The sequence below is a fragment of the Centroberyx affinis genome, unplaced genomic scaffold, assembly GCF_046629955.1.
Source record: "Centroberyx affinis isolate AG114_WGS23_722 - 3 ecotype Tasmania unplaced genomic scaffold, CSIRO-AGI_Caff_v1 ptg001027l_1, whole genome shotgun sequence".
NCBI lineage: Eukaryota > Metazoa > Chordata > Actinopteri > Beryciformes > Berycidae > Centroberyx > Centroberyx affinis.
Genome location: NW_027279587.1, coordinates 78,527 through 97,246, shown reverse-complemented (window position 1 = coordinate 97,246; position 18,720 = coordinate 78,527). Strand labels below are relative to the sequence as shown.

Genomic DNA, 18,720 nt, shown 5'->3' with positions numbered 1-18,720 from the left:
ATTTAATCCTCTGTCTCTTGTAACTTTGCAAAGCAGCCAGTGACACCAGGTCCATAATGATCGCTGCACTCAACCATGAAACAAAGGAGCAGCGTCTGGTGGAGGATGGGAGGCGAGCTGCTGAAACAGCCAGTCCCTGTATGGCTGTGCAGAAATAAAATGCAGCCAGGCAGAGCCTTGAAATTGGCTCCTTAGAAAAAAAAATGTTAAGAGAGCACAGTCTAATGCATTTTATGATAAATATCTTAAAAGTGTGAGTAATGAGAAGAGTGGAGGAATCAGTGGGGGGTTCATGAAATCTCAGCTGTGGGTTGATCAGCCAATAAAATGTCCCTCCAAGGTGATTCATCTGACCAGTGGTTAGTGACAACCAGGTTGACTGCAAAGATTTACAAAAAAACAAAAAGTTACCATGAAAAACACACACATTTACCCAAACTTGGTCCTTGGCCAACACTGATATGATTGTATAACATAGACAATGCAAGGCCATAACAGATTGCTTAATTATTTTACCACATTGTGAATTATTCTCCATATATTTGAATTATTCCATATGTTTGGATACATTTACCAGTAGAGAGGTAGACAGAAGTCTATTCATGTACTCACTCTGTCAGTACTTTAGCTCTCCACACTTGATGCACTCAACCTGTCTTTTGCAGTGACTGATGAACAGTAAGAGTCAAAGGCTGAGAGTCTTTTAAGGTAAATCGTCTCCAAGATGCTCTCATATCAGTGCTGTTCACCATGCATAAAGCATCTAATGATACTATCGTAAAATGGAACACTTCATATCCGTGCAATAGGTACAAAAGACAAACATAAATGTAAAGAATGTGAACAAATGAATGAATGAATGAATGAATGAATGAATGAAAGAATGAATGAATAGTCAAACATTGGGTTCTAGTTGTATTGTAGAATGGCAGACGGCAGTGTATGCAGCAGACTGAAAAGATACACATTTATTTGTAAATTTCAAGGCTGATCACAGGTCCTCTTACAAACTGCGAAAATTGTCCCAACAGAAGTTCTAAAGCTAAGATCTTTATTAGTGCTGTAAGTACAACAGTAATACTTTGCAAATGATGGCATGAGGTTAAAGTGCCTACATTGAATTTGACAAGGGACATTTCATCCCACTAATTCAGGAATGTACAATAGTTCAATAAATCTTATTACAGTAGCAAACACTGTGCATTGTATTGTTCAAGCAAACTGCTCCATGACAAATAATCCCCGTCTCTCACATTATGTCATTTCTCAGGGAAAAAGTGTGCATATAGTGAACGTGTTAAGACAAAAAATTATGCATATCATAGACTACAGATTTAAAATTTGCAGTACAGTATATTTCGGCTTGAATTGCCCCTGTCATGAAATGAGATACTTCAGTTAACACATTTATAATACAAACAATCATCTGTCCCTAGAATAAAAGCTGCCCCAGTTCATGGTTTAGCATTGTGCTTTTTATCATTAACAAAGCACCGGCAGTAGCAGCAGCACTGCCAGACTCCAGACTCCCAAATCTAGCCATGTGTCTCTACAACATTCAGTCAGTGATTCACATTGACGTAGCACAGTTACACAACATAGATTGCACTAAGGTTAATGGTGGTAAGTTAAATATTCCTATATAAATATCTCAATCCATCCATAAGTTAGAGTAAGGCCCGTGTACATGTACATACGTATGTGTAACTCAACCCTTCTTTGGTTCACAAATACACTAAAAGACTTCAACGTTATTCAAAACATTTTGATAATATACAGCAGAGTTTCCAAATATAAATGGGGATACATTACAAATGGAATAGAATAGCGGATAACCTATTCACACTCATAATCTCTTGATATAAATAAAGTGATTAATCTATTACATAGGCCTACTATATGCTGGATTTTATATATAGGATTTTCTTACTGTAAATCTAGGACACATTTGGCACAAAGGCAATGTAACAATACTATACACAATCTACACAAAAATCATTATCTCTAAAAACACAGCACTCAAGTACAGTACTTGTTACAATGACTGTGTTATATATTTCCACTTATGTAATATCAAAGGGAAAGAACAGCTAGGGTACAATGTGGCGGTGCATCTGGCTTGATAGTTACATAGACAACACGGAGCACCAACAGTCAGTACATCATATTATATATATTACATTAATATTGTATATGTCAATGCTGTAAGGTTCCTTCCATTGTGCTCTGTTGCTTGTGGAAAAAATATTTTGATTTCATTCTGCTTTTCAATACTGATCTTCATGTAGACTACTGTACAATAGTAAAATGGCATATTAACTGCTGAAAGAATCATCCGAGTGTCCCAATATTCTTGGTAGTTCATATTTTACATGAAAATGAACTAATGTTTATCGCCCTGAAGGATCTGTGGACCAAAATGTTGGTTCATTTTCATTTAAAATATGAATTAGCTAGAATTCCAGTGTACTTTGGTGCTTCTTTCTCAAATTTTAACTTGTGTCCTTTTTACTCTGAGAACCTGGAACAAACAAAGGTGTGCAAACTTTTTAAATATATGTAGTCGCTGCAGAACAGACAGAGAAACACATGGGGGGGGCATACTATTGTGTATTGCCTGAAAAGACCTGTAAGCTAAAATCTCTATGTCTTTATGAAACAGCAGGGACGTGAAGCCAAGCTCAAGGCTTTTCAGAGTTGGAAAAGACAGATATTTGTAAAAGGATTATGTATATTTCACAATACAGGTGTGGCTCTTACAGGTCGTTCCCCAGTCGCTCAATCTCCTCGACCAAGAAGTCGATATCTGACCTGGTGGCAGCGGGGTTGGAGATGACCATGCGGAAGAAGTTGACCTTGTCTCCTTGAGGCTGGTAGCCCACCATAGTCGTCCCAGATTCCATCATCATTGCCTTGATCTTTGGGGCCACCTGTTATTAGAGAAAGCAAAAGAATACCCCAAAAACCATGGGACAACAGTATCACATCACTGGCATCTGTACATTCACACCCCGCCCCTCCCCTACATGCACATAGTGGCTGAAAACACACACATATGCACACACACTTATTACTTTACTGTATATGCATCCCTGAATCTAAGCAGGTAAGTGAACCAGTGTGAGAGGGCAGGGGAACTGGAGCTGAAGCACACAAAGCATCCAGGTTGATGAGTCATTACCTTGTGCAACCTCTCCCTCCTCTCCTGGCCATCAGGCAAGCTGCGGAGGCTCGGTGGAAGGTACCAGAAACACACATTAGTGTGCTGCGGCTGTCAAGACAAAATGGGAAACCGACATTTGCGACAAGTGATTATAAAAACTGCTTCTTCTTTTTTTTTCATTTCAGCTTTTCACGTCAACATGTCAGCTAACGAGATGTAAAAAAGATTCAAAAAATCAATAAAATATAAAATATTTAATTGAATTAGCTATTTATCACAGAGGAAAAAAACACCTTTTTGTATGGTAGAAAAGGTTCCTGACTGAGGTAAGAACTGTTAAGCCTATAGTTTCATTTGGGTGTTTCATCCCAGTACATCCCAACGCTACATCCTTTTCCTATTGGTTCAACAATTTATGCTGCAGCGGACTGTTGAGTACCCCAGTTAATGAATACTGATTTATATTCATCAGATAACTCAGCATTCTGACACTTTATTAGGGTATTCATTTGGAAGATATTTGCTATCTGCAGTAATCTCACCTCTCCCTCGAACACCATCTCATAGCCCTCTCGGTTCTTGATTTTATTGTAGAGATAGGCTGACAGATCCAGGCACTTGTCAATATGCTGCTCAAATCCTACTGTTCCCTTTTAAATAGATAAAAAAAAAGAATAGAGAGCACAGGCAAAAGTAATGTTAGCATCACAATCTTGAAATGGCAGCATCGTTGATAGAAGCAATGAGTCACACATGGTTATAGGAAAAAGCAGCTGATAAGAATGCATACCTTTGCTTTCCACATGAGCCAGAACTTGAAGATATCAACATGCCGTCCGCACTGAATGGCCTTGTCGCCCGTGTCGTATGTCACATCGTACTGTTTGTCTGGCTGGAAGAGGTAGCCGGCGCACATGGAATTGCAGCCTTGTAATATTCCCTGCATCGTGTTGAGCGAGACAATAAGATTACCAATGACTAGCAGAAAATTGTTTGTGTGTGTAAGTTTGTGTGTGTGTGTATGTGCTGTTTGTGTAGAAGTGACTGTGCAGCAGGCAAGTGAAAAACACACTCTCACCCTCTCTCTGACCAGAATGGCAGAACACTGCAGCGGGACTCCCATCATTTTATGAGGGTTCCAGGTGACTGAGTTGGCCCTGCACAGATATTGAAACAGTAAGCACAACTCGGTGTGTGTGTGTGTGTGTGTGTGTGTGTGTGAACAGAAGTGCTGATGTGAGACCAGATTGATCCTTTCACTTCTATTGAAATGTATGTGGTCATGTGAGCAGACCAGACATTCTAGATCAGTGCACCATTTCAGTCCAGATATAAAAACAAAAGGTTGTCTGTACTCCATTTATTGTCTTTGATGCATGTATTTATTGCGTAGTTTTACCTCTCTACTCCACTCAGCTTGTGCCTGTGTTTCCTGGACATCAGCAAACCGCCTCCCCACGCACCCTGCACAGTGTCCACCAGTTAGATTTATGACAACGATGATGCAGATGATGACTAACTCATGATCATGGTGGCTGAACAGGGAGCTGACATGTAACAGCTGATGTTCTTTTTGCACTGAGGATAATCAATATTCTCTTACATCCACGTGAAGCCACATGTTGTACTTCTCACAGATGTCTGCGATCTCATTGATGGGATCGAACGCTCCGTAGACCGTGGAGCCAGCGGTGGCGTTCACGAACATCGGCACGTACCCCTGCCAACCAAGAACACGGGTTACAATTCTGGGCTGAATTCAAATCCTGATGTTCTTTCACTCTCTGTGATTGTTGACATCAAAGAGATTGGTTAAAACACATTTCTCAGATAATGCACTATGCAATATTTTTTTGCAGTTATTGTGAGGGCAGAATTGCATGCCCATTTCTTCCAGCCTGCACATCACTTTGCCTTAGGAGAATTACTTCCAGACACTGTGCTTTAGAGCGGGATGCGGTGGGCGGCATCACATGAGACAGACAGAAGCATTAACCTCACTGAAATAACCTTGCTGCTGTTATTGCACACGTTCCTGTTGCTTACTCTACAAGTAAACTCCATGGCTCATATGGGTGGTTCTCATTGTAAGTCCATCACTGTCCATCACTGATAAAAACAAATACACAGTACTATATACTTTCTATGTTTAAGTCTTCTACTAAGTTGATAGCGTGATAAACGTTGAAATTCACCTTCTTCTTGGCCTCTATCACTTTGGCTTCCAGATCAGCAGGAATGACTCTCCCTCTGGAGAAGAAGATGACATGTTAGGTCAAACAGACATTTGATCTTAATCTATTTCACCAGACTGGCTGCATGTTGCTTAGTACAAACCTCTCATCTGTGCTCAAAAGGATCAGGTTCTCTGTTCCAAAGCCGAGGGCCGCACTGGCTTTCTTGATGGAATAGTGGCTCTGCCGGGACAGAAGCCGCTTATCAGTATTGGATCGTCTCAAATGGTTTGATCCTGTTAACACTATCACGTTTCAGTTTGGGATTACACCTAAAATACTAATTGATAAAGGTGTTGATAACGGTACACTGTGTTACAGAAGGTGACAATAATCAGTAATACATCCTGTGTGAGACTAACATGCTCTGAGGTGAAGAGGACCAGTCTGGGAGCAGCTGTCATGCCTTTGGTCTTGACTTCAGGGAAGAACTTGTATCTGGCAATCATCACGCTGTACATGTTGGATATTGCTCCTCCTGCAGAAATCAGATGTCATCTTTCAGCAATGAAAATACAGGCTCAGAACACAGGTTCAAAATACAGGCTCAGGACTGTAGCTAAGATACAGCACTTCTACTGGTCTCTGATAAAGTACAATATAAAAACATACTCTATAATAGATTACCTCCAAAATGGCCAAGTTATTCAGTCATCTAATCAATGTTTGATCGATGTTTGATCATTGGTTGGGCCCTCACCTGGAGAAAATATCCCATCACCCTCTCCGTCAGGCCAGCCAACGATCTCTCTCATCTTTTTCAGTGTCAGCTGCTCCATCAGTACAAAGACAGGAGCGATCTCATAGGTAAACCTGGAAAACACAGTCGGCAAAGCCCAAACACAATTGACTCTTTTTGCATATTTGGTATTCCATAAAGCCAAGTGTTAACAGCTGATTGAACATATACTTTTTACCTTACATTTGAGTGATGTGTTTTGTTGTGTAATAATTGCATAGTAGTATATAGATCAGAGTTATGCAATTTGTTTTCTTTCTGCTGTTTGATTTTGGTGAAATTCCATTTCCCTAAAAGTCTGCAGGATAGATTGATGGGATTGATATGAAATGCAATGATATTTAACAGCATGCATTTGTATGCTCTAATTGTACAGCATGGATACTGAACAATGCAGCTTTGGCAATAAGAATGGAAGAGACACAGCGTTTTGTAGACAGTCACAGTTCAATGACGACACTGTCTGGTTGCATTAGAGATGGCCTTTTTTGCTGTGAAACGACATGGAAAATGGTACAAAGACTTAGACCCATTAATATGCCACCAAGAGCTTGTCTTTGAATTAGTGAGAGAAAATGAGTGAGAAGTGTGATATAACACAATGAGAATGTCTCAGTCTTTCTATCTGAACAGAGTCTGAAGTCGAGACTCTAATGAACCTGTTCCCAAGTCGAACATTATTGTAAACATTGCGAGAAATAATAAGAATGGCTTGCTGTTATAATGAAAAAACTAAGTTATTTCAGGTTCCTTGAATTTTCTTATTACAGTAATGTTTATTATGTTTTATCTTTTCAGAGTATATGATTGTTTCTATATCATTAAAGCGCATTAAAACCCTCTTCCTCAGAGCAGAGCAGAGCAGAGTTGGAATTACAATACGGGCAGGCTCATCTATCTTCTCCTGACCAATATGCTTCTAATTACATAACTATCTGTCTATTCATGCACTGAAAGTTAATGAATCAGTGGAACAATACAGTATGTTACATTATGCCCCACAGCAGTGTTGCCTTCAGTTCTCTTGCTTGGCATGGGCATACACAGTGACGATAAAAATAAGAAGTCAGATGCAAGTTCACAGATGTCGCAGATTAATTTCACCCCATTCACTCATGCAGATGACACTCACTAATTCTGATTATGTAAGTCCTAGATGTGATTGTCAGCCTATTAGTGTCAATCAATATCTGCCAGGGGTAATTAGGGTTGATGGAGTAATTCATAAATGTAAATTACAAGTATGTAAGCAACCTCCACCCTCTGGTTCAAGTCATGCACAGTGATGTTGCCCATAACACACAAGCTAACTACAGTATTTCTGCAGCATAGCTAGACATCTGCTGTGGGCTTTACTGCAGAACCTGAACAGTAAACACAAAGGGAACAAGGCTATGGAAAACATGGCTATGGATTGTAATGAAGGTTTAAACCTATTCTCCAAGACTGTTATTTCACCCTCAAAAACCAAATTGAATCCTTCACCTCAGAAGGTTATATCTTGGTGGTTGAGCTTTCACTGCTGTGGCCAGATAAAAATGAGAAGACTGTTACTACTCAGATTACACTAAATATGTATTACTAAGACTTATAACCTTTTAGCATTTTGATTTTTAAAATATTTTCATGCTCATCCTCATAGGGCTCAAAGAACATCTTCACTCCAGTCCATCCATACTAGCTTTTTGCCTTGTGATTACTGCCTGTTGTATTTGTACAATGAAGGGTACAGGCAGCTATAGATCAAAGCATACAATAATACTACATGTGACTAGACTGTGAAGGCGGCTGGTCAAATTGTATCTTCTCAGTTCATCATCATACTTTGAAACAACTCCCTTGGTATTCTGGAGGGTTAAAATGGTCTTTCCCCTTGAAAAGAAAAAATCAACACTGAATCCCAGTGATGGCTGTTCACATTGTGTACACATGGTCTCAGGGGAGAAGCTCTTTTCTTTCACTGGAACCATCATTACATAAAACAAAGACACCATGTAAACTCTGAACGCAAATCAATATGCAATTTGGCTTGCCTGTAGGGCGGTATTATCTGACCACACCAGAGTGCAGGTCAACAATGATAATACTGAGAGAAAAAAAAAAAAAAAGCTAGAAATCTCCTCTTTTGTGCTTTTGCCATTCTGTGATTTTCTTGCTTGAGTGACAGCCTGTGAGAGCATCCTGGGATTCTTCAGCTAAAAGCACACCAAAGACCCTAATTATGTCACTTCAAGTGATCCCTGATGAAAAAAAAACCCTCTCTCCGAGGGCAATTTAGAAAAAATGGGAAGAAATTACTTTAAAAAAGAAAGCAGGGTTAGGATTTGATGACATAAACCTAATCACTTCTAAATTATATCTAATTGTTATTGTTTTCATCTCATCTTATTATCTGCATGACTACATTTGACCCTATTTACTGCAGAGATTATTAATTTTGGTGTGGCTATCTACAGACTTATTAAACACGTTATTGAAAATATATTGTGAATTGCAGTGGCATGAATCATTTGTTATACACCTACACTGTGTCACACTCACATATTGGTGTTGGCTGTAGAAGTAAGCCATTCTCCTGCCAAGCCAATGATGTCTAATCCAGTGGAGAGCTGGTTAAAGAACCTGGGGTGACCTGGGGTTGATAAAGAGACAACAAAACAGCATATTTTACACAAAACTATTAATCATATGAGAATTTGAGAGAAAAAGGCTTATCTGTAATCGTTACACCAGCGTGTAGGCTAATGAGAGTTATTGATTGCAGCGAGCCGCTCTGTGCCTTTGGCCTCTTTGTTCTCACCTGTCCTCACCCCATATTTCAGGGTGTCCCTGCAGTCCACCAGGATCTGCTCCAGAGACTCGGGCTGGTCGGACAGCTCCAGGTTGAAGCCCTCCATGCCCTCCAGCAGCTGGTGGGGGTGGTGGAAGTCCAGGACCTTGGTAGATCTGTCAAAGGTCTTCCGAACGTAGTTTGTGAGAATTTCCACAACCTCCAGCAAGAACTGCATGGTCTGTTCCTCCCCATTTTTGGCAGGCAATAAATCTGTGATATATGAAATTTCGATAATGTCAATATTTGTGTCTCTTCTTTTTTTAAAAGATCTAGAAGGATTGCTTTCCATTTTAATGCTTTAACACCATGTATTGTTGAGAATTTTTGCAGGCCATTTTCACAATTCACTGTTGAATTTCTCATGACCTTTCAATTTCTCAACAGGTTGCTAATTATTCTTTTTTTTTTAGGGTGAGTACAGTCTCTATTGGTGATTAATATGCACTGTCCAGATCCAACACAGACATTGAGCAATTCATACAACAGCAAATCCCGTCAAATGAAAAAAGTAGTTTGACTAGAATCTTTTCTATTATAATCATCCTGAAACAATTAAAACAAACAATTCACCATTAATTTGCATGGAGCAAATTGATTCACTAACACTTGCATCTTCGAGAGCTTGTTTAATTACTTTGGTTATTCTTGTGAAGCTAATTGCGCACAAAACGGTGCTCAAAGTTGATTTTCGCGCAAAAGTAGATTAAATTCAAATGCCGTTAAGATTACGCATACCTAAACCACCAAAAAAGTAATCAAATTTAAAATACAGGGTAGGCCTATTTCTTTTACCTACTTTTTGTTTAATAAAGATTTTAAAAATCCAGACATTCTTGGACACATATGTGGTTTCTGATGAATTTTAAATCAAATTTGAATGATTTTTAATCACTATTCAGTTTTTTTTTTTATGCCATCTTCTTCCCAGTCCTACCTCTGGCGAACAGATTGGAGAAGTCGATCTCGGTGCGTCTGAAACGCGCGTCTCTCTCGCTGTTGTCACAAGTCAGCAGGTTCTTGGACGTGCGCTCCTTGAAGGAACCCACAATCCGGCTCTTCTCCTCCAGGTTGTTGTTCTTCTGCAGAAACCCTAAACGATTACAGGAAGGAGAGGAGTCCAGCGGGTGATTACAATTTCCATACATGTTGAGAGAGCTGCAGCTTCACCAGGCCTACACTAATTCTCCACTCCCATATCTGACTCTATCTCCCCTCTCTCTCTTCTATCTCTCTCTGTCTCTCTCTCTCTCCCTGGAGCTACTGTACTTTTTTGTGTTTAAGGTTTCCATCCTGGCCAGGGAATCCTATTTATGGGCGGAGGACTCTGAGGGGGGTTGAGCCCGGTGACATCAGCACCAAACTCCAGCCAAGCAAAAACAAATCGCTGTCATGTAGTGGCTGTAAATTCTTATTAAGCTCCCCCGACAGATTGCACTTCAGTGGGCAGGGAACAGCACAAGGAGCCGATAGCATTATGGCCCAGAGGCACGTTTAATAGTTTGAGTGGGCCGTTGTGATAGATGTGAATATATCAATATGGCCTTTTTTTCCTTCTTTTTTTTTTTTATCTTAGGGCCCGTTGGGAAGAATATAGCCAACAACTAGATCTCATATAAATCTCATCTAGAAATTGCGCAACACGCCCTTTCTATATTTTCTAGGGTTTTGAGATATTTTTCAGAAATCTCGACGAATCTGATTAGACTTCTACATTTCTCTGTGATATTATTTTTAATAAGTCAGTTAGTAGCATATCTCCCTTCTACTCCTCCATTTAGATAATCTGCTATAGCTCGATAGCTGTGGTTTCATTTTGTCGTTGATTTTGTTTTGTAAATCGTCCTGTGTAATTAAATAGCCTTAATGAAACCAACAGAACATGTCGGTCAGAAATGCTTGAAAATTGTATTGAGCACTGGTGCATGATACACACCATTATGGGAGATGTCAGTCCATTCTTGATTAGTGTATTATAGGCTTAGTATGAGACTGAAAGACTGAAAAAGACTGAGATGCTGCCAATCAAAAAAAATCTATCTTGAGTGATTCAATCTTTAATTAATTCCATTGGTACCCGAACAATTCAGTGCTGGATTGATGGTTTTGGCGAATTGATGCATGTTTTCCATTTTGGTAATATTAGATGTGAATGTGTTGGGCCAGATGACTCACAGGTGAAGTGGAGGTGAGTCATAGCAGAGCGCAAATACAAGATGGCCTCTATGAACTTGCTCCGAAAAACCCATATACTACTACATCTTTATTCCTAATGAACCGAATAATCTAAATGGTAAGGCCGATATCTTGTTCTAAAACCCCAAGGTGCGCATCACTTTAAGAATCTTTCCATCGACGGCCAAGCAATACAGTTATGCTTAAAATCTGATTGTCTCCATTTCTTTTTTTTTTTTTTTTTAGAACAAATTTCATTTGATAAAACGCGAGACAAAAAAATGCCAACTTACCACATATCTTCATTCCCAATTTTCTAGTACACCCATGAGCAACTCCACACCATGCGTCATAGCCTAAAATGATTTTGAAAAACCAATTAGGGCCTTACAGAAGCCTAAAAAGCCGATTACAAAGTACATTTTTATATGAAAGCAATAAATGGAAAAACGTATGTTATCAGCATGCTGCATCAAAAACAGGTATCTTGGGATGATTTCATGCAGCCTCACTCTCTGGGCCCCGGATCTGAATTAGCCTATTTCCAATGTATGTTACCATTTATGACCTGGGCAAGGACTTAAAATTAATTAGCCGTTTGGATTCATGCCAGCCTAAAGATCTAATTGAGTGAAAAGATGCTGGTTAAAATGCATGCACCACTAGACATGAGCCGGCTGGCCCGTGACAGATAGAGAATTACGCCGTTATCAAGGGCTTCCAGCCAGGGAGGGATGGGGCACCTTGGATGGGAGCACAGAAGAAATCCTCAAAAGCAGCAATTTAGGGGGTGTGGGGTGGTGGTGGGGGTGGTGGTGGGTGGAGGGGCAGGTGGAGGGAGGAGGGGGGGGCAGTTCCATCCCCACATCCCAATTTAACCCTTGCTTTGGATCATTAGATAAATCATTGCCCTCCTCAGCTCATTGGAGGCACTTTAACTCACTCCTTCACTTTTCCACGATCCGTGGTTTTTCAGCCAGTGGAAATGAGATGGGCAATAAATAGACAACAAAAAATAGGAAAAGACCAGGTGCGGTTTACAAATAGGATTCAGACCAGACTAGGCTACATTTCGCCGAGGAGTATAGTAGCCTATATGCACGATCCTTTGTGCAGCGGCCTTACACAATATAATCATTGCTTTTGGCATTTCACCAGGGTGGAAAGAGACAAATGAATTGCCAATGGGCCGCAAAGTCATTCCAACCTCAAAATCCAGCTCCGGTGAGAAAAATAAGCTTTTTGGCTCCATTTGATTGGATGAGTTAATGTTTGCTGTGGATATAAATGAGAGGAGGATTTTGCTATATTTATAAAAGGTAAAATCTAACATTCTATGCATATACCTATATTTTGTATGAGGAACATATCTGGGCTGTAACATTATTTTAGATTTCTATTCATTGGGTGAATCAGGCTTATTTGTCCCTGTTAATAGCCGACGATGAAAGGACTGTGGTAGCTGTAGGGTTTCTACAGTCCCTCTCCTTAAGGCTACAATGCTTGAGCATGCCATTAGGAGCAATTGAATATGTCTGAATTAACAACCACTTTGGGGTAATTTCCATTTTTCCATTCAGGCACTTTATTCAACCAGAACACATTTAGCTAAGCCAATAACAACAACAACATGAATAATAATTCTGATAGTAATTCTGATAACAACAACAACAACAACAACAATAATAAAAATGATAATTATTATAATAATTATAATAATAATGTTATTAATGTAATTTTGTCAATAGCCTGATAATTTGTTAATTTGTCAAGCCTTTTGAACAGACCGACAGAACGGTGGTCCAGCCTCAGGGCTTGTTTTCCGGGCTAATTGCCTTCAGTGTAATGTTAGTAGAGGAAAATCATTTTTTGACAGCAGGATTCGTCTGTCAGATGCCGGGAGGTCCGTAGTGAATTCAATGCTGCGGTGATTTGTGGGGAGGAAAGCATCTCAAAAGGCAGCGGTTTTTTTCCCTCGATGGAAATGATTAATGGCGTTGCCCACAAAGTAAATAGCACGAGTGAAATAGCATTTTATCTGTGATGGACCTACTTGAGCCCGGTGGTCGTAAATTTGTCGAGTTGGGATCCGGTTCGCCGCCAGAGGAGGAGGGTGCAGACGCCGCCATCACTCCCGAGACTCGGTGCAAAAGTCTTCACTTCAAAAGCTTGGGCACTTTTTTTCTTTTTTGGGCGAAATCTCTTGATATTATCCAAGATGAAAAGTAACAGTCACTGACAGAGAAACAGAAAAATAACTGTCTAATCCACAGGAATGCATAATGGCCTGTTCTTAAATATGAGTAACATGATAAAGATCTCTCTCTAATATTGATAGAGATGCTCAACTTGGCGACACAGGACGCAACAGACCTGTAGACGACAAGGGCACAGCCCGGACTTACAAGTTGAAATTCAATTATCCGACTCAAGATCAACCCTAGATTCACTGACACTGAACAATAAGTTATGGGATCATAGATAACTATGTGCAGTCACAAAAACAACAACAATGCATTTCATTAAATCGACCACAGCCGCTGACAACGACACATTATTTCAGCACCATATCTTGATCCTGGTCAGGCTGGATAATGAATAGCCGCGCATCATTGTAAATGGCTCCAGAGAGCCTCATGTTTATGTCTGCCTTATAATAAATAGGAGCACATCCGCAATCGTCTTAGTCAAGGCTGTGAAAAGCACAGTCGTCAGAACCTCACATTTTAAATACATATTGACATGTCAAAATCTACTGATGGCGAGATGAGATCAGTAAAATGATAATAAAAGCCTATAACTGGTGATAGATTTTTACTTCACCAAAATAATTAGATATGGCCTGAATGATTATGAGCATCTTTGGCTTCACAAAGTTGATTGAATGACAAATGTCAATTCAAGAGGATTATTCTACTGATGACCGTGATGCAGGTCAATGTCACACAGAGAAAGACGACGTGCCACTCTCACCAAACCACACCAAGGCTATTAAAGGCTTGTCTATAAATTAATAAGAACGATTCTGAGGAACGATTAAACCATATGCAACCAAACCAACATCTTAACATACAATAATTCATATGTAGGCTAGGCCAACAATTTTTCAATCAAACCTATTTTCACAAAGATTTATAAAAAAACCCCCAAAAAAACACCTGTTAGAGCATCTTCAATGACAATAAATAAGCATAAGTAAGAAGAGTTTATCCAGTTAGACTTGTTAGATCAAACCCATTGTGTACAGTCGCTTACCGTGCGCGTGTGGGGTCCAGGTGAACAGGTGCAGTCCAAAAAAAGAAATTGAATTTACCACCAAATTAAGTCCGTAAGGGGAGCCTGCTGCGCCTTTTGGTACACTCCAAGAAAAAAATAGATCTGAGCTGCAATTCTCCTCTGAATCCCAAGCAAGGTGACCTTTTTTTGTTGAAGCAGGTATGATTTGCTGATATTTAAAGCATGCTTTGCCTATTTATTGTCACTACGCACGCATGAGTCACGGCAAATACCTCCTCTGGTGCTGCATATTTCTCCCAATATTGAGCAGACTCGCCTGCAGTCTGCACATTTACACAGAATGGCGCCGCTTTCGGCACTAAAGTGTGACTTTTTGGAAGTGATGATTGTCTTCGGACCTATATACCTCTGTTTTGAATCCTGGTCACGAGCATGGACTTGAAGTTTGATCCTATGAGCAACACATTACGCGAGGGGGGAAAAGGAGGAGGGGAGGGGGGAGAGGTCGCTGTCTTGTTCATGTGGAAAAATCAGAAAGACAATAATGAAGAAAGCCTCCAGAATCATAAGTCTAAATGATTTTATAATTTATTTATTTATTTATTTATTTTGCCCTTTCAATACCCAATATTTATTTTGACATCTTGCCATTATGAACAGTGATTAATAACAAACGCTTGCAGATCATCAGCAGGCTAATTGTCATTTTATTGATGAATTAATATCCACAATATTTTTCATAAACATTTTATTTTTCACTTTCTGTGCGGAGACAATGGTAGAGAATGGTAAAATAAATATACGACATCATGACACATTAAGGTCGAAAATGAAATCCACAAGGTGGCAGTGAGAAACCAAGAATGACTCCTCTCTACAGGAGCAGGGAACAAATGGGCCATTCCAGAAATACTTCACGAAGCTATTATAAACCGACCTATTAATCTGGAATACGTAATCATAACGACAACACACGGGTGAGCGGAACATGAGTGGACACACCGGACAGCGGAACCCAAGCACGAGCTCAATCATAATATCTATTCACAAAAGCCTCCTTATTATGTGTTATATCTCGCCCCATGGTAATGGATGATTATGAAACTGATACAAGAAAATATGTGATGATGTGACACTCAATTAATAATAAAAACAAAACTGTACTTTGCTCACAATGGCATATTTTGACGTTTTTGTGTTTTCAGCACTGGACAGCTCCGGAGCCTGTTGTGCTTTTTCCCTCAAGGCTGCTGTCCAGTCCAGCCTTCCTCAGTCTGAGGGCTTTACTCTGTAGACAGTTTACCAAATGCTCATAAGAATAAATGCAATTTATTTTGGTCAAACACCTTCTTGATACCTGAGTACAGCCAACATCTGCCCTAACTTTGTATTTTTAAAGAAGCTGTCAATGGCAATGAGCCTTAGCAAACACACACAGGCAGGTTTTGCTGATTTTGTCTCTCTGGTGTAAAGGAGTGATAATTAAAATCAATTTAAAATGCACAATCTCCAATCCAAAGTGAAAGGAATGGGGTTTATTTACGTATTTCCCTGGCAGCTGTATAAGACTGTCCACAAGATGGGGCATAATCCAAGGCAGAGAGAGGGAGGGAGAGAGAAGGAGAGAGAGAGAGAGAGAGAGAGAGAGAGAGAGAGAGAGAGAGAGAGAGAGAGAGAGAGAGAGAGAGAGAGAGAGAGAGGTATAGTAGAAGAACCAATTGAATTGTTTGCAAGGCATCAAGTCAGGCTCATAAAAATATGCTAGCTATCCTGTGTGTGTGTGTGTGTGTGTGTGTGTGTGTGTGTGTGTGTGTGTGTGTGTGTGTGTGTGTGTGTGTGCGTGTGTGTGTGTATGTGTGTGTGTGTGTTTTTGTTAGTTAGGTGTGATGAAGGTAACTAGCTGTCTATTTTTGTGTAACTGTAAGAGTTATATTATTCCCACTGTAATCTGTAGGCCAATTCTAATTTAAACATATCTAGTTTGCTGAATTACCAGTGAGTGAAAACTGAAGCTGTGAAAATAATCCAGAGAGAAAATGAAACAGAGTCTGGTCTGGTCTGTTCTCTGTGAGCCTGCAGCTGTCAGTGAATTTCCCCTGGCTGTCAGAGGGCGTCTCACTGTCATCTGCATCATCCTCATTGCTTGTGAACTATTCATCTTTTCACCCCATCTTTGACATGAGAGGCACTCATGAACAAACTTAGCTTTAACAATTGGGGGTACTTTGAGCAAATAGTTCTATGACATTACAAGTTATTGTATTAAAATGATTAGATAAATAATGTCATTCATGTAGCAATTCACAGAAATATCATGAAATACAAGTGGCACAGATGTATTATTTAGGATCACTGAAACGTAAGACTGATCAAAGTTCCAATCCAAAATCAATACATAGACAACCATTCTAAAAGTCAGCCTGCAGCAAACAGGCACCTGGTGAGAGGAGAGGTATGCTTGCGAGGTTAACCCAGAGCTCAGCACTGAGGATTAAGGATAAAACAGGCTAACGTTGCACGGTGTGAAAAGCCCCGTTTGATCTTCTTAAAGCAGTTCAAGCTATGATACAATCAATGGCAATTGTCGATGATAGTTTTAAAACGATCCCAGCGCTGCATCGCAGAGTTTCTTCCTTCTTCATTTTCTTTTGAGGTTCACAAAAGCAGAAGTTATGAATTAGGTTTGTGCTCAAAGAGGGTCAAGAAAATAATGGAAACAAGATTGGATCCTGGCTACCCAGGGAATAAAAACATGTCTATGGGGAGCAGTTGGTTCAAGTAATTGCATTGCATTGTATTACTGTGGATACACTGTTAAGCTATGAAAATGGCTATCTGTATCTAAACACATTTATGTATCAAATAAAGAGATGGAAATCAGTTATGACAAAATCACATGTCTTAATCACATTTTCATCATTGTGTAATGATCTATAAAACATGAAGCTCAGCATGACGCCTGACTCCACTGACCCCTACACATAAGTTTTCATTCAACAGCCTTCATTTTAATCAAAATGGCATGAAATTTCCTCTTTATCACAACACTTTTATACGTCTGGCTATAACAAGTCAAAGTTAGAATCCAATTTAACAATTTTTCACGGTTAAAAAACCCACTACCCCTTTTTTCCTTAAAAGCCAATTAAAATATGCAAAAGCACAATCCTTTAATTTTCTCATAAAAATGTAAATGACTCAAAATGGCTAGTTAAAATCAGAGGAATTATTAAACAATGAAAAATAAATTCTAATTTCTCTATGAAGTTATAAAGCGATAATACAGAGAATGACATAATGAAACAAATATGAAACCAGCATGACGTCTATATCTTAGGTGAAGAAAAGTTAGCTATGTCTATGTGTATTGACTGTAAGACAAATGCTTAGATCAGATTTTTGGCACAATGATTTTAATGCTCTAGTGGTCTTGGTGGAAATCCTGGCCATGGACCCAAATGACAAAGATGTGCACTAGAAATAAATCTGAAAATAAAAGGGATTTCTTCTTTCCCCTTCTCTTGCTATGGTGTTTTACAGCTGGGACAAGATGGGATGTGAGGTCATCTTGATTACCCTGCAGTACGAGGTTTATTGTCTTTGACTGAATGAGTCCCAGCGTGTCCTAACCATGAGATGCAGTTTGAACTGGTCTCCTGTGAGACATGAAAACCCCGATCACCCTCACACAACTGCAGACATAAGTGTGATGGAGAATGTAGAGAAGAGCTGAGCTTGAATCTCTCACATATGGTCCAGAGTTAAGAGTATCTCTGTTGGTAGTACAGGTGCCAGTCTTGCTACAGCACATCTTCCTATCCGGGTAAATCTCCTATCCAGGTAAGTCCAGTGCCTGCTTCCATGATAGAAGGCCCTTCTCCCTTTCTGAATCAGACAAAGAATACCATTTCTACCAAAGGAGCGAGTTTAACCAACTGCTTCAACTTTGTTACACCAATTCACCAAAACTCACTCCACACATCACAGGAGTGACCCCAGCAAGAGAACCGGGCTTACCGTTTGATCTGAGTCACGACAGCAGTGTTAGAGGCATCGTTCATGCCAGCAAGGACTAACAAGACCTACCAGGCTCTACCAGGCCTCTCAAATCCATGAATGTTGTGCCTGAAAGACTGAGACAGAGCCGTACCAGTACTGAGATCATCACCCTTCAAAATTAGCTGAATGATAGTATTTCTTTACCAGGAGTGAGTTTAAAAGACTTCTTAAAAGGTAAACTATATTTTATTCCTCACAACCCCTGCCATAGCCATGTGATATGATGATATGCACAAGATCACCTTAAAAAATGGGTTATTGTATGTGAAAATATATATATCTG

The 18,720-nt window shown here is 39.7% G+C and overlaps 1 protein-coding gene across 2 annotated transcripts; it reads right to left on the bottom strand.

Moving 5' to 3' along the window:
- Positions 1-2,756: 2,756 nt before the first annotated feature.
- Positions 2,757-13,270, bottom strand: gad1a (glutamate decarboxylase 1a). Of its 2 annotated transcripts, none has more exons than XM_071522777.1 (16): positions 13,195-13,270; positions 11,435-11,497; positions 9,904-10,059; positions 8,937-9,179; positions 8,678-8,768; positions 6,098-6,210; positions 5,760-5,875; positions 5,501-5,580; positions 5,359-5,413; positions 4,767-4,883; positions 4,563-4,627; positions 4,242-4,320; positions 3,954-4,103; positions 3,706-3,813; positions 3,182-3,271; positions 2,757-2,930 (listed from the first exon to the last, which is right to left on the bottom strand). In XM_071522777.1, exons 1-16 carry the CDS (start codon positions 13,268-13,270, stop codon positions 2,757-2,759), a joined length of 1,776 nt encoding a protein of 591 aa, XP_071378878.1. The 2 variants fall into 2 exon arrangements, with proteins under 2 accessions (XP_071378878.1, XP_071378879.1); XM_071522778.1 differs by having other exon boundaries at positions 13,201-13,270.
- Positions 13,271-18,720: the final 5,450 nt, after the last annotated feature.